The following is a 14,436-nucleotide window of genomic DNA, read 5'->3' as shown; positions in this document are numbered from 1 at the left end:
CTGACATTTCAATTGTTACAATGTAAAGAGTGCAACAGAATCTTTGCACAATAGTTTGAAAACGGTTTTTAAAAGAAAAGTTGTACCAAAGACTTCAGCAGTATCAATCGCTAAGATGGAAAGTTTAGTTTTGTTTGGCATTGCAGCATATCATTGTTTTAAAAAAGTAGTTGCACATGCCCAAGAAAATCAAAGGTGCCATTTCTTGAGCATGAATTTTAATGAATAAAAAAAAAACAAAAAAATATAGTTATTGGTTGGTAGGAAAAGGAAAGTACTTTAATATTAACCAAACCATTTGAAAGAAGCAAAAAAGAGACAAAAACGCTATAATTTTTTTTATCTAGCAAAACTGGTATTGAAGTATCAGTTAGTATTGCTTCTGATATAGATGCAGAAATTTCCGGTGATGAGGAGTTTTTTTAACACTCAGAGCAATGCTGATAACTATCAGTTGTCAGATTTCTGTGATACAGGTAGCAAATCTGGTAGAAATATGATAAAGTTTCCAACAGTTGCTAAAGAATGTGACAGATATGGCGTATTTGATGCTGTTGGAACTGTAATCTGAAACTGTGGGTATTGCATTAAGACAAAAAGTCATAGATCAAGCTAAGTTAAGGCACTAAAGATAATTGCTTAGAACTACATTATCACACAGGCCCAAAATCAATTTTCTTTGATGGGCAAAAAGGTAAACCCCTTGTGCATCAGCGACTAGCAGTAAAGACTGCACCACCCTAATAGGCCTCATTTTTCTTGGTTGTGTTACTTCATTATGTGCATTATCAGCAAATATCAAGAATGATTATAGATTTAATTGTTATTGAGACATTTTATATTGCATTTAGATTGCATTACTTCTGGATCTACTGCGTTTATTCGCAACATTGGGAAAGCACTTGCAAATTTAATGTCAGACAGATTAACTTACCATATGCTCCACATTGATAAATATAGTTTATTCGATAGTTAAATTCCAATTTTTTTTATTACGTACAACAAAAAGTACATATGAATTGGTGAATGTTAAAAGGGTGGAAGTCCAACATTGTAAATTTTCGGAAATCAAAGAAAAACTGCATTTTCCCCCATAGTAAATTTTTGTTAATGGTTAAGTAATTTTTTTTCTAAAAAGGATAATGTTTTTCACTTTCAAAAAAAAATTGTTAAACCATTAACAAAAATTTATTATGGGGGAAAATGCAGTTTCTTTTAGTTTACCAAAAGTTTACATTGTTCGACTTCTGCCCTTTTAATATTCACTGATTCATATGTAGGAAAAATAACATTTATAAAACTTTGTATTGGTCATAAGAAATGATTGAACTAATTATTCTAGTGCTAACCTAATCATGCTTTTGTGTATGATTTACAATAAGTAAAGCAATCTTTATCTAAAACGCATTATAAAAAAATTTAGTTCTTGGATCAAAATGGTTCTAGAAAATAACGTTGTTTATGAACGCTTATGAACAGAAAATAACAAGTTATTTTCTGGTCATAATAAGTTATTGCATTTTTTTTATAGCACAAATTTTTACACAGCATATATTGTAATATCAAAACTGACATATTTTCAATTAAAAAGCAGCAAAAGAAAGAAAAATTACTTTTAAAAGTTTTTTTTCAATGATGTTTAGATGTTAGAGCATTATTTAGAACATTATTTTGCTATTCAAAATATTTTAACACATGTTGAATTAATAAATTTTAATGTGTTGGGTACTTTTTTTCTAAAAAGCATTGTATACAACATAGGTAATGCAACAATGTCTTTTTTGTAAAGTTTAAAAGTAGTTTAATGCTTTAAAGCTAAGTTAAATATTATGCACCAATAAAATCTTGCACCCATAAAATCTTGCTTAAAGAAATTTTACTCTACTTGAAGAAATAGTTGACTTTGTTTCGTTAAATACAAATATTATAAAGATGAAATTTTTAACTTAATGTGATATTTATTATAACTAATCAAATGATGGTTTGAAATTTTAATTATTATATTGTATTTATAATACAATATAATATTGTATTTGTTATTATATTTTACTTTGTTTTGGTAATTGTTTAATTGTGAATTGCTTTGATAGGCTGAGTTAATAACAAAAACCTTAAAAGAGTTATTCCAAGAAGTTTTTGATCGTTACAAGAGCGATAAAGAGGGAAATCAAAAAGAATCAGAAGAAAAAAACAATTTACCAGCTGACAATGTCCAAGAAACAGAAGCGTTTGACAAAAATGAAGTAAATGAGGTTTTTAAGAATGATTATTTATTTTTAAACAATATTTGATAAATTCTCCCTGGCACTCTGTTCATTCATCACACGCCTCCAAGCACCCTGTTTCTTTCAAAACTTTTATTTATTAGTCTTTTAGATAGCAACAACTTCCTTAGTTTCCACCTTTTCACACAATTTTCCTTTTCATTCTTCTCACAAGCACTTTATTTCTATCATTACTTTGAGTGCACCTTTTCCTCAGCCTTTAATTTTATCTTATTGATATTTTGTTTCTAATTTAGAATCAAACTGAAGGTGGTTTGTTGAACTGGGATACCCTTAATGATCAAATAAAAGTTATGCAAAATGTGAGTATTTGTATTGATTTCTATTTAATTTATTAGACTGAAATTGTTTAATTTTTGTTCCAACTAAAAAATATTTTTGTATAAATTGCTTTGCTTTTTTTCTTTTTTTTCTCAGCAATTGTTTTTTATCTCTATTATTTAAATGTTTTTTACTTTGGTTAGATGAATAATACTTGTATTATATTTAGTATTGTAATTAGGGAGGTTGGCAATTTTTTAACATTTTAAGTGTAGTTTTTATCAAGCTATTTTGTAAAAATTCAAGCAGAGTTTTTTGGTATAAAACAAGCACATTAAATAACAACAATAAATGCTTTTGTTTAATAGTTATATAGTAGGGTGTATCAAAAAACAATTTTTTTATTTTATTTTGTTTCGTCATAAAGCAAAAGCATTGTATAATGATTATTAGTATTAATTGTTTCTTGGTTTTATTTTCCTTTTACAAAGTAACACATTTTTGGCTGCTTTTGTAGGAAAAAAATTGCAAATTTTAGACATGATTGGAAAGTGAAAACTCTATTTTTGAGCTGTTGCAATAACAGGGTTTTATTATCTGATTCATTTGTTTATGTCTCACAATGACAATTTAATTTGAATAAAGGCATTATTTGTTGTGATGCAGCCCTTACATATGCATCAATCTCTACTAATATATAAAAAGTTATATTAAGTTCACATCTTTCCTAATCAATTATGTCAATGTAAACTTTTGCTTTGAAATGTTTTCTGCTTTAAAAAACTTTTAAATTTTGTTTGGTTTCATAGATTTTGCTCCCATTATTGTTTGTAATGCCAATTTCCTCACATGTGCAAATGATATCATTGCAAAAGCATGTTTTGTGGATGTACAAATGAGGCATTTCTTTGTATCACTGGATTGACAATAGTTTTTAATTCACTACTGGCATACCTGTATAAACTCATTGTTAGCCACAAATGTTTAGTTATACAGAATTTCAGTTTATTATCAAATTTCAAATTATTGTTTACGAGCCAAACCTTGTGGACAATACTTTGTAGGTACTACACAGCAGTATCTACAACGTATTAGGCAAGTATTTTCAGTTATATCTAAAGATTTTAGAGGTATGACAAATTTAACTTCTCTTCCGGTTTATGTAGACCATTCCTTATATATCAGTCATATGAATCAGTGAATATTAAAAGGGCAGAAGTCGAACAATGTAAACTTTTGGTAAACTAAAAGAAACTGCATTTTCCCCCATAATAAATTTTTGTTAATGGTTTAACAATTTTTTTTTGAAAGTGAAAAACATTATGACATCAGTTTATTGACAAGGTTTTTGAGGTGGGGGTAGTTTATCGGCATGTTTTATAACAGTGCACAGTGGGCCAAAATCATTATTACCTGTAATAACTTTTAAAATATTAATCAGATTTTCCCCATAATTGCCAGGTTGAGTATATTTTGTACTATGAATTTATTGGTACCATTAGATTGTTTATTTAGTTGCTATGGATACCTATATTCCACAGCAACAGTGCATTTTGCATAGTTACCTAAATTAAGAGACTTTCTTAAAATGTCAAGTTTATAATCTAACTGATATTAATGCTACAATGCTATTTTATGTATTTGAATGATAACAAAAACAAAAAATTACTAATTTTTGGTGTTGCTATGCAGATTTGGGTTCTTAGAAACCAGTTATTTAATTTTTTTTATGAAACTATTGCTTAATTAAAAATTTCTTTAAAAAATGAAATAAAAACTTAGAAAACAATCTTAACTCTAAGGCTTTATAGATACAGTTAATAAAATTTGAATTAGTTGTATCTATGTAGTTTAATTGTCCTTAGCAACCAAATAAAAATCAACAAGCTTTCATACAATCAAAACTATAGAACACTTTATAAAGTATATGTAAGAATACAAGCATTATAACATACAAATATACAAATTTGTATATTCACATAAACATTTATTTACATAATATGCATTATTTTATTATATAAACAATTTAATTAAATAAATAATACTAATGAAGTAAACAACATCTTGAATACCAACTAAAATCAAAACTATGCAATTGTAATTTATAGTTAGTCAAAAATTGGAACCTCTTTAAGTACCTTAAGAGTGCCAAGAGCATTGCTCTTAGGATAATAGGATTTTCTCAAACTACTCGTTCTTGAAAATAATTCAAACTTCCTAAAGTTTTTTTGTTTTGAGCTTCTTGTGCCCTTGCACCCCTCAGCACTGAGCATGCCTTTAGGCAAAGTCATTTTCTCTATAAGAATGAGATGCAAACAATGTGACATATGATACCAATGATATAGATTTACACACTTTTCAACTGTTTTGTAGCAATATTCTCTAAATAACAGGTGATGACAAAAAAATGAGACTGCGTTCAATTTAAATTTGCATGTACTTATACCATTAGCTGTATATATATTTTGTGTGTATTTTATTGCAAATTCATTCTAGTTTTAAAATTAAAAAAAGTAATTAAAATTCAACGATTTAAAATAAAAATAAACAAATCTAAGCAAGAGCTTCTCCGTGAACGTGTGTATGGATTTTACATGGACAATAAGCAAAATGATAAATATTACACTTATTGTCATTTTAAAGCAGAAAAAATACCAAAAGCAACCATATATCGTATAATTGAAGGCGCAAAGAGTTAAAGGAAGTGGTCGAGTTGCAAAAAATGACGAAAAAGAACATTACCAAGCTGAAGACCATGTTTGAACACAATGATGGCGTCTCACAAAGACAAGCAGTTAGAAAATTTGTGTGCGATCAGTCTTTTATATGCAAAACATTGAAGAAACGCACAGATATTAAATTAAAAAAAAAAACAAAGATTCCATTAAGAACAGTCACAAAAACGCAAAATAAGAGATGCAGTCGATTATACGAAAAATATAAAAATCACGATTGGATAATTGATGATGAATCTTATTTCACTTTGAAGCATAGCACCTTTAACGGAAACCAAAATTTCTACTTAAGTAACACTACTTTGACACCGCCAAGTGTAAAATATGATCCAGTTGAAAAATATGAGTAAAAACTGTTGGTCTGGATTTGCACTTCGGCTAAAGGTATTTCTATACCTTTTTTTGTACCTTCTAAGCAATCACTAAAGCAAGAATTATGTCTATGCGAGTGCATCAAAAATAGACTTGTTCCTTTCATCAAAGCAAATCATCTAGATGACTATTACATATTCTGGCCTGACCTAGCAACATCACATTACGCAAAAACTGTAGTGAAGTATTTCAGTCAACCCTCAAGTAAAGAGTATATAAAGATAACCCTCCCAACGTACCTGAATGCAGGCCTATTGAAGACTTTTGGTCTCAATTGAAAGGAAAAGTATACAAGAACAACTGGCAAGCAGAAACTATTGATCAACTTTGCAATAGAATAAAGTATTGTTTGAATAAGATAGACTTTACTGCCATACAACGCCTTATGGGATCGGTAAAAGGTCGAATCGATAATATTCGTAGAAATGGAGTAATAGAAGATAATTAAATATATGTTTTGAAAGCTGGAAAATTCTCTACTTAATACATTTTTAATTTTAAAAAAATCATTTGAAATAAAGGAGTTATGCCCTTTTAAACGCAGTCTCATTTTTTTGTCATCACCTGTTAATGAAGAGTCAATTAGAAAGTTAGATGATAATGTACACAAGATAACATGTAACATCTTTATCATAATTAACATCAAGTTCAAGAATTTGAGCAAACTTTTCTGCATTCTTAAAAAACTTCTAGCAGTGTTTCAATTATTTGATGACCCAGAGCCACCAGACATTAGTATATCAATTACTTCACGAAACTTTATTTGAATTTTCTGCTTTCGTCCCTGGATAATTTTCTTTTCAAATATTGTCCTTGTAGACCACTTTTTCATTGTTAATTTATAATTAACTTTAAGAATACATTCTATGCTTTTAATCCAAGTGTGGAAAGTTAAAAGGCCAAAGCAGAGACCTATCTCTGTCGTATTTTTAGCTGCTTTAAGATTATTCATTTTTGTTGTATTGCACCCACAAACTGAACAACACTGAGCACCCACAAATGAACAACACTAAAGATATAGTTGCTTTAGATAATGCTGTAGCAACTTTGAAATAAATATACTAGCCTCTTCTAAAAGATTTCTGTTTTTTTTTCTCAACTGTTACCTGAGTATAAATCTTTTGGCTTGTTGATCCATCAAACCAAACTTTAGAATGTAATGTTAGTCTTTCAAGATCATTCATGGAATCGATAACTTGTTTCTGCAACTGTATTAGGCGTATTGCTGTATGATCAACTAATGCTTGAAAGTTTATTTTTCCAAAAAAATTATTTACAGTTCATAATGTTTGTTCAGAAAGATATTGTTCTTTACCAGCATGAATATTATTGTGTGCAGGTTAGAGATTACTACCTTTACTCACATTATTTCTCAGGTGTTGGTAATCAGATTTGCTCATATTATTATCTAATATGAGTGCTAGAGCTTTTTTTAGAGTTTTTTTTTTACAGATAAACTTCGAACTACTTTCACATTCTTTCTTCTATCTTTAAAAAGATTACAACTACTAGCATCTAACAGTTCATTTAAAGAGCTAGTTAGTCAATAGCTGCTACTTTATGACTCTTTGTCTTCTTTGATGAGTTCTCAAATGATTTCACAGGTCTACCACTAACTATAGATTTTATGAATTCTTTTTGAATTTCTTATGAACCGATGAACTTGATATCTTGTAATGGTTGACATGTTAATAATAACAATATTAAACTAAAAAAATAATAAAAAGATTTATATACATACATACATACATACATACATACATACATACATACATACATACATACATACAGGCCTTGTTACGAAATTTCGCTGCGTAGCGAAAACGCGTAACGCATTTTTAAGTAACTCAACTCAGCAAATATATTTTGCATCGTTAGAAGTTATATTGCGTCACTAGCGTCTTTACAAGTACCGCATTGTAATATTTTATTAACGCGTTAAAAATCATACAAAAAGTTTTTTTTTTCTCACTATAACAAAAGTTACAAATAAAATCAAAGTTCTTATTATTTTTTTCAAATATAAACTAAATTTTATTTTGAAAAAAATATTCTTTTCATGAAACGTAAAATAATTGTTTATTTTCTTATGATTTTACATTTGGTTTTTGGTTATTTTATCAATTGTTAATAAATTTTTTCTTATTTAATTTGTGAACTCTTTTTAATAATGTTTTTAAACAATAGAGTTTTTTTTTGTTATTTATCAGTTACCGATAACATATTCGTGATCATAATTTATTTTCATAAATTAAATGAACGTCATTAAAACTTTACGTTATTGAATTAACAATAAACAAAATATGTTATTAATAAAAATTTTACATCAAAATAAATCGTGTATTTTTTAAACTATTATGACTAAAAATAATTTTTATATTTAAAAGGAATTTATATATTTAATTCCTTAAGATAAAACTTAAACACTTTATTTTTTTTAACTAATTTTTAATAATAATAAAAAAAAATGAAACAAACTGTTTCTTTAACAAAAAAATCTATTAGTTTACAATTGCGGTACAAATGCTTTTACTTACGACTTTATTTCTTCTGAATAAACGTCACGTTAACGATAATCAAAAGATAATTTAAATATTCTAAAAGATATAGTTTTTGCGTAGCGCAAAACTGCTGAGCGCGTAGGCAAATCGCCTTTTCGCAAGCAAAATGCGAGCTGCGTAACGCTTCTTAACAAGGCCTGATACATACATACATACATACATACATATATATATATATATATATATATATATATATATATATATATATATATATATATATATATATATATATATGTATATATATATATATATGTATATATATATATATATATATATATATATATATATATATATACTTGTTATATCAAAACATTAAAAAAATACTTGAAGAAAAAACATCTTTCATTTTACAGCAAGTATTAAAAAAGTAGCTGATACTAGCAGCTAGATTAATAGTTTTATGAAAGCATATTTATATTCCCTTCAAAATATGTATAAGAGATAAGGGCAAAATAAAGCACAGATTTTTCCTTGTTGTTTCAATAAAAAAGTATAAAAAAAGGACATTTGCTACCAAAAATTATGTCTAACACTGGTTTAAAATTTTTTTGGTATTCTTTTTTCTTTATAAATTTTATATATTAACAATTATTTGATAAGTTACTAAAAACATTTGATCATTATATCAAAAATTTATTCAACACTTGCTTTGTAAAAAACTACACTTTCTCGATTTATCGCTTCTTCTTTTTTTTGTTTTTGCAAAAAATTTACTTGAAATGATTTTTTCTAGAGAATATATTCTTTTAAAATTTAATTCAAATATTTTTGACGTCCCCAACATTTTTAATTAAAAATTGTTTTGTCCACCTATTCGCCCACTGTGCAATAAGAGCAATTAAAAAGATTTATAATTAACTTTTTTCTAAGAAAAACTAGCCCCCTCCCCCCTCTCCTAGCTACAACTAATTTCATTTAAAAAAGGGGCATGCTATTTCACTTGACAAAAACTTTGACAGAAACAATTTCTTTTGTCAAAAACCAACCCTCTAACGGCAAATAAAGACATAAAAATATTTTCTTAAAAAATCGCAACTTTCATAACTGATTGAATGTGTAATTTTGAACTCAATTATATTCTAATGTTTTGATTTTGCTATTTTTCAGTTAACACTTATTGTGTTATGCAACTTTACTATTCAATTATAGTTTTATGCAATTTTTCTACTCAATTAAAATTTGAAGTTAAAAAAAGTATAGTTTAGATTTGAAAAGCATATTGATTTGTATTTTTGTTGTTAATTTGCCAGGTTTTTTTTATTAAAGAAGTTATCATTCTTTGGTTAATTAACCATTTGTTTTGTAACCATTTGTATTAGTTAAATTAATGTTTTCATTTGGCTAGATCAAATTTGCATTACTTTTATTATGAGGATATTTTTAGGATGTCAATGAAGATTCATCTTTTATGACATCAGACTTTCAAGGTCAAAAACAAACAACCAACCCATTTGATGATGACAACTTTGTTTTTAAAACTGAAGAAAACACAGATTTGTTTGGAAGTGTTTCTTTATTTTCAGACACAACTAAAGTTAAAACAAATAATAATGCTTCCGATGACTTATTTAACCTAATAGCTTCTCCTCCTCCTCCTGTTCCTGAAAGACATTTTTCTGATGATTTTTCTGACGGCTCGCTGTTAATCAGTGATCCGTTTGCTGAATTGAAAAAGAACATTAATGAACTGCACAAACAAACTAAATTTCAACAACAACAACCATTTGGTTACCAAGGCGTGTTTCCTTCGACTCCTGTTGCTTTTCCCCAATACCAACAGTCTGGATTTCAAAATAGTTTATACCACCAACCTCAACTAGCAGTAAACAATCCATTTGCACCTACTGCAAAGTTTCCTCCTAATGTTGCTTCTCATCACCAGGCACCAAGCAATGCTGTTCCACTTCAACCAGCAATGAACAACCCTTTTTTCCAACAACCTATGCAATCTCAACACTTTTCTGCCCAAGAAGACAATTCTGGTTGGACTGTCACTCGACCAACTCCTGCACCGAGACAAGACGTTAAAAAACCGCAACTAAGTACTCAAGATCCTTTTGCTTTCCTCAATAATCAAACTGGTTCTAAAAACTCCACTGTCTCCGCTTCGTCTCCGAAACTACTTAAAGAAACCTCGACACCTCGTAACGATGTGTTTGATTTGCTAAGCTAACTCAAACTGTTGTGTTAAAGAAATTTGAAAATAATTGTTTTAAAATGGTCTAAAGAGGAGTTAGTTGTTGTTGTTTTTTTTGTTGTTGTTTTTGTTTTAGTATAAATATATTTTTATTTTTATCTTGTTTTTAAATTTTTAAATCGATTATTGAATAGATTTTCAAATTATTTTAATGTGAAGAAAATACATATTAATATATAGTAGTACAATAAATTAAAATTATAGTAATTCGACATGTATATTTATAATTATGTATTTTTTTAATATAGTCAAATTTTTTATAATTTATTTTTGGATTTACGTTCTTTTATATTGTATTTTTTATGAAGATGATTTAATAATTTCGCGCTAAATTTTATTAATAATTTTGTCCTTTTTTTAAATGTTTAAACAACCAATAGAAAAGGGTTTAACTACTACAGTTTAACGTATCACGTTGAATACACGGTGGTCTCTAGCTTCGGTATTGTGGAACTCAAAACTGACTTATCGTTAGAAAAGATTTTTTATGAAATTCCAGCAATCTAAGGTGAAGAGTAAAAAGCGGTGCAATTATGTAAGTGGCAAGGATGTAATTTTAAAACTGTTACGATTCCTTAGAAAGCCCTTATTTTTTTCCTGCTGTTTCAGTAATGTAGGTAAGAACATTAATTGTAAATTAATAATATGGAAATGTTATTAACAGGGTAAACCCCTGGTAAACTGGGTTAGGTCTTTTGAAATCAAGTTAAGCGTAAATTTTTATAACAGCATTAACTTACCTATTGAATAACTAAAATTATTGTTTAATTATGTTAATTTAGTTAAAATTATTCAAGACATTGACAGTTTTTTTTTTTACAGTTCCTTTGCTGAAAAAACGTTTTTTAAGAACGTAGCAATTTTATAGCTAAACGGAGAAGCAAAAAATAAAGTTCAAACAAGTAGTAGAGATCGTCTAAAACTTTGATATTTATACTCTCGAGTCCTTAATAAAAGGGGAGGGAGTTGTTGACAAATTTTTTGAAAACTTTCCCACCACTCCAAGCTTATTAAAATCTCCCCGTTTATAAATTTTACTTGTTATCAACAACAGCACCAAAAAAATCGGCCTTAAAGATTAGGAATTCAGTCACTGATAAAAGCAAAAACTTTTAGTGAGAACAGGCTTTACAAATCGCCAATCAAATAAATCTCGACTTGTCGAAAATGAGCTTTTGGTTTATTTATTCTTAAATTGGTTTATTCTCACCAATGTTTAAAAATCATATCAGCATATTAAATCCTATTGAAATTATTATAAAACAGGCGTTAGAAAATGCGCATTTGACCGCAAGCCACGCTAAAACTAAATAGTTTTATGCATGTTTTGTAAAAAATATTAGTTAGGATTTATAAACTGAAATTTTTATAAAAAAATACTTTTACTGTAATTTAAAAAAATTACCACCACCCCTTCCCCCTTTTTATTAACCCTTTCCCGTTAATTAGATCTGGACAAAAGTTCCCATCCATCACTTTTACTCTCATCCCCCTTGTATTAAGGACTCGAGACTATCTAGCACAGGGGTGGCCACAATAAGGCCCGCGGGCCAACTCCGGCCCTCAGCAACCTTTTATCCGGCCCGTCAGTTAATTGTAAAGATAATAAAAAAAACTATAAACATATATAATATTAATAAATTATATAATATTTAAATTTATAAATTAATAAATTTTTAAATATTTTTTAAAAATGGTAATTTTTAAAATTACCATTTTTAATGCGATTAATTGCCGGCAGTGCCGGCAATTAATCGCAGGATTAATTTCCGGCACTGCCGGCAATTACCATTTGCGTTTTTTAATTGTAAATGGCATCTTCAAAACAACGAAAAATCGACAAGGAATGTCGTTTATTTAATGATGAATGGCAAGCTAAATACTTTTTTGTTGAATGTAATTCAGTGCTAGTATGTTTAATATGTAATGAATCGGTTTCAGTGTGCAAAGAATATAATTTATGGAGGCACTATGATACAAAACATTCAAAAACTTATAATCAGTTTGTCAACGAGGTGCGGAAAGAAAAATCAATTAAATTGAAAAATAAGTCATTTGAACAACAAGATTTGTTAAAAAGGGGCAACACTGAAACAGAAAATGCTGCTATTGCAAGTTATGAAGTGAGTCTTCTTTTAGCTAAAAATTGTAAACCATTCAGTAATGGGGAAATTATTAAGGAATCTCTTGAAATTGTGTTCAAAAATATTTGTCCTGAAAAATTGAAAATTTTAAATATCTCCCTCTCAAGACAAACAATTACACGAATAACATGTGATATTGCTGATGATCTGAGTTTGTCATTGACTGAAAAAATAAAAGCATTTCAGTATTATTCAATAGTTATTGATGAATCAAATGATATATCATAATGATATATACAAACTGAAATGAATCATAATGATATATACAAACTGCTCAATTAGCTATTTTTATTCGTGGTATTGATAATGATTTTCTTGTTACTGAAGAGCTACTTGACATCTATCCTATGAAAGGCAGAACAACAGGAGAAGACATTTTTCTTGCCATGAAGAAAGTTTTTAAAAAGTTCAACTTGACTTACAACAGATTAATTTCAAATACATCAGATGGTGGCAGCTCAATGATTTGAAAAAAAATGGGTGTTGTTTCCAGACTGGAAAATGATTTGGCAGAAAACAACTTGTCATTAATTAAGCTGCATTGTATTATTCATCAGCAAAATTTAACAGCAAAGACTATGGATGTGGAAAATGTAATGTCTGCAGTAGTTAAAGTAATAAATAGCATTAAGTCCAGTGCATTACGAAGTAGGCAATTTGAGGCTTTTCTTGCTGAAAATGACTCTGAATATGGTGGTCTGCTTTATTATACTGAGGTGAGATGGCTTTCTAGAGGTAATATGCTGAAAAGAACTTATGATTTGAGACAAAATATGTTAGATTTTTTTAATATTATCAACAAAGATTATCCACCAGAGCTAGAAGAAAAAGAGTTTATTGAAAAATTTGCATTTCTAGTAGACTTGACCCAACATTACAATATACTTAACAAAGAACTCCAAGGAAAAGATCAATTAATTGGAAAAATGTACAACATTCTAGCTTTTCAGTTGAAATTAACTTTGTGGGAGCAGCAGTTAAGAACTGGAAATTTCAGTCATTTTCCAACTTTCGGTGAGCTGAATCCTGGAAACACAGCAAAATTTGTTACCTGTATTGCTGAATTGAAAACAAGATTTTCAAAAAGGTTTGCAGATGTTAAGAATCATGCAGACAAAATCCAATTGTTCACAGTGCCATTCTCTGCTGATATTAAAACTGTACCAGATAAATTCCAAATGGAGTTAATTGATCTTCAATGCAGCGATGCTTTGAGAGAAGCATATAATAAACAAAATTTGTTGTTATTTTACAAAAATCTTGACCATAATAAGTACACCAACTTAGTCAACAATGCAAAAATGATGGGTGTCTTGTTTGGTAGCAAATATTTGTGTGAAAGTGTTTTTTCTCGTATGAAATTTGCAAAATCCAAAACAAGATCTGTACTGACAGATAATAACTTGCAGAATACATTAAGAAGTGCAACCAGTCAGTTGCCTATTGACATTAAAAATATTGTGAAAAAAAGGCAGGTTCGTGATTACCAATAAACTATAATTTGTATTATACCTAATAGCCTTGTGACCAGCATATGTTGTTAGCTAGTAAATATGAGTGTTTGAGTGTTATTCCTTTGCAAATCAATATTTTTAAATAAAATATTTAAAAAAAACTATATTATTAAAAATCTCCGGCCCCATTTAACAGTTGAAAAGCTAACTTTGGCCCTTATCAAAAAAGTTGTGGCCACCCCTGATCTAGCATCAAGATATTTCAAAAACGATTACTTTACGTACATCGTGATTTTTGTTGTAATTACTTCTTGATAGTTTGAACAATTGTTAAAAAAACTATCCAGTCAACTTTGAAGAGAGTAATCCAATTTGATTGCAGCTTTAAAAAGGTAGCATACTACATTTCAAAATTTTTATTTTTAAA

General features: G+C 28.4%; 2 protein-coding genes across 4 annotated transcripts in view; both read left to right on the top strand.

Moving 5' to 3' along the window:
* Positions 1 to 10,743, top strand: part of LOC100210874 (disabled homolog 2) — a 33,776-nt gene extending 23,033 nt beyond the window's left edge. For 2 of the 3 annotated variants that reach the window (XM_065801569.1, XM_065801570.1), the window contains 3 exons: positions 2,091 to 2,252; positions 2,522 to 2,587; positions 9,599 to 10,743. In XM_065801569.1, the coding sequence (XP_065657641.1) occupies positions 2,091 to 2,252; positions 2,522 to 2,587; positions 9,599 to 10,387 (1,017 nt within the window). In that variant the 3' untranslated portion in view covers positions 10,388 to 10,743. The remainder of the gene's footprint in view (positions 1 to 2,090; positions 2,253 to 2,521; positions 2,588 to 9,598) is intronic. The other variant, XM_065801571.1, reaches the window with a different exon arrangement.
* A 2,288-nt stretch (positions 10,744 to 13,031) lies between these two features.
* LOC136082664 (general transcription factor II-I repeat domain-containing protein 2B-like) lies at positions 13,032 to 14,048 on the top strand. Its single transcript, XM_065802082.1, has one exon. The coding sequence runs from the start codon at positions 13,032 to 13,034 to the stop codon at positions 14,046 to 14,048; it is 1,017 nt and encodes a 338-aa protein (XP_065658154.1).
* Positions 14,049 to 14,436: the final 388 nt, after the last annotated feature.

Source organism: Hydra vulgaris, chromosome 07, assembly GCF_038396675.1.
Source record: "Hydra vulgaris chromosome 07, alternate assembly HydraT2T_AEP".
Lineage (NCBI taxonomy): Eukaryota > Metazoa > Cnidaria > Hydrozoa > Anthoathecata > Hydridae > Hydra > Hydra vulgaris.
This window is presented reverse-complemented; position numbering and strand designations above follow the sequence as displayed.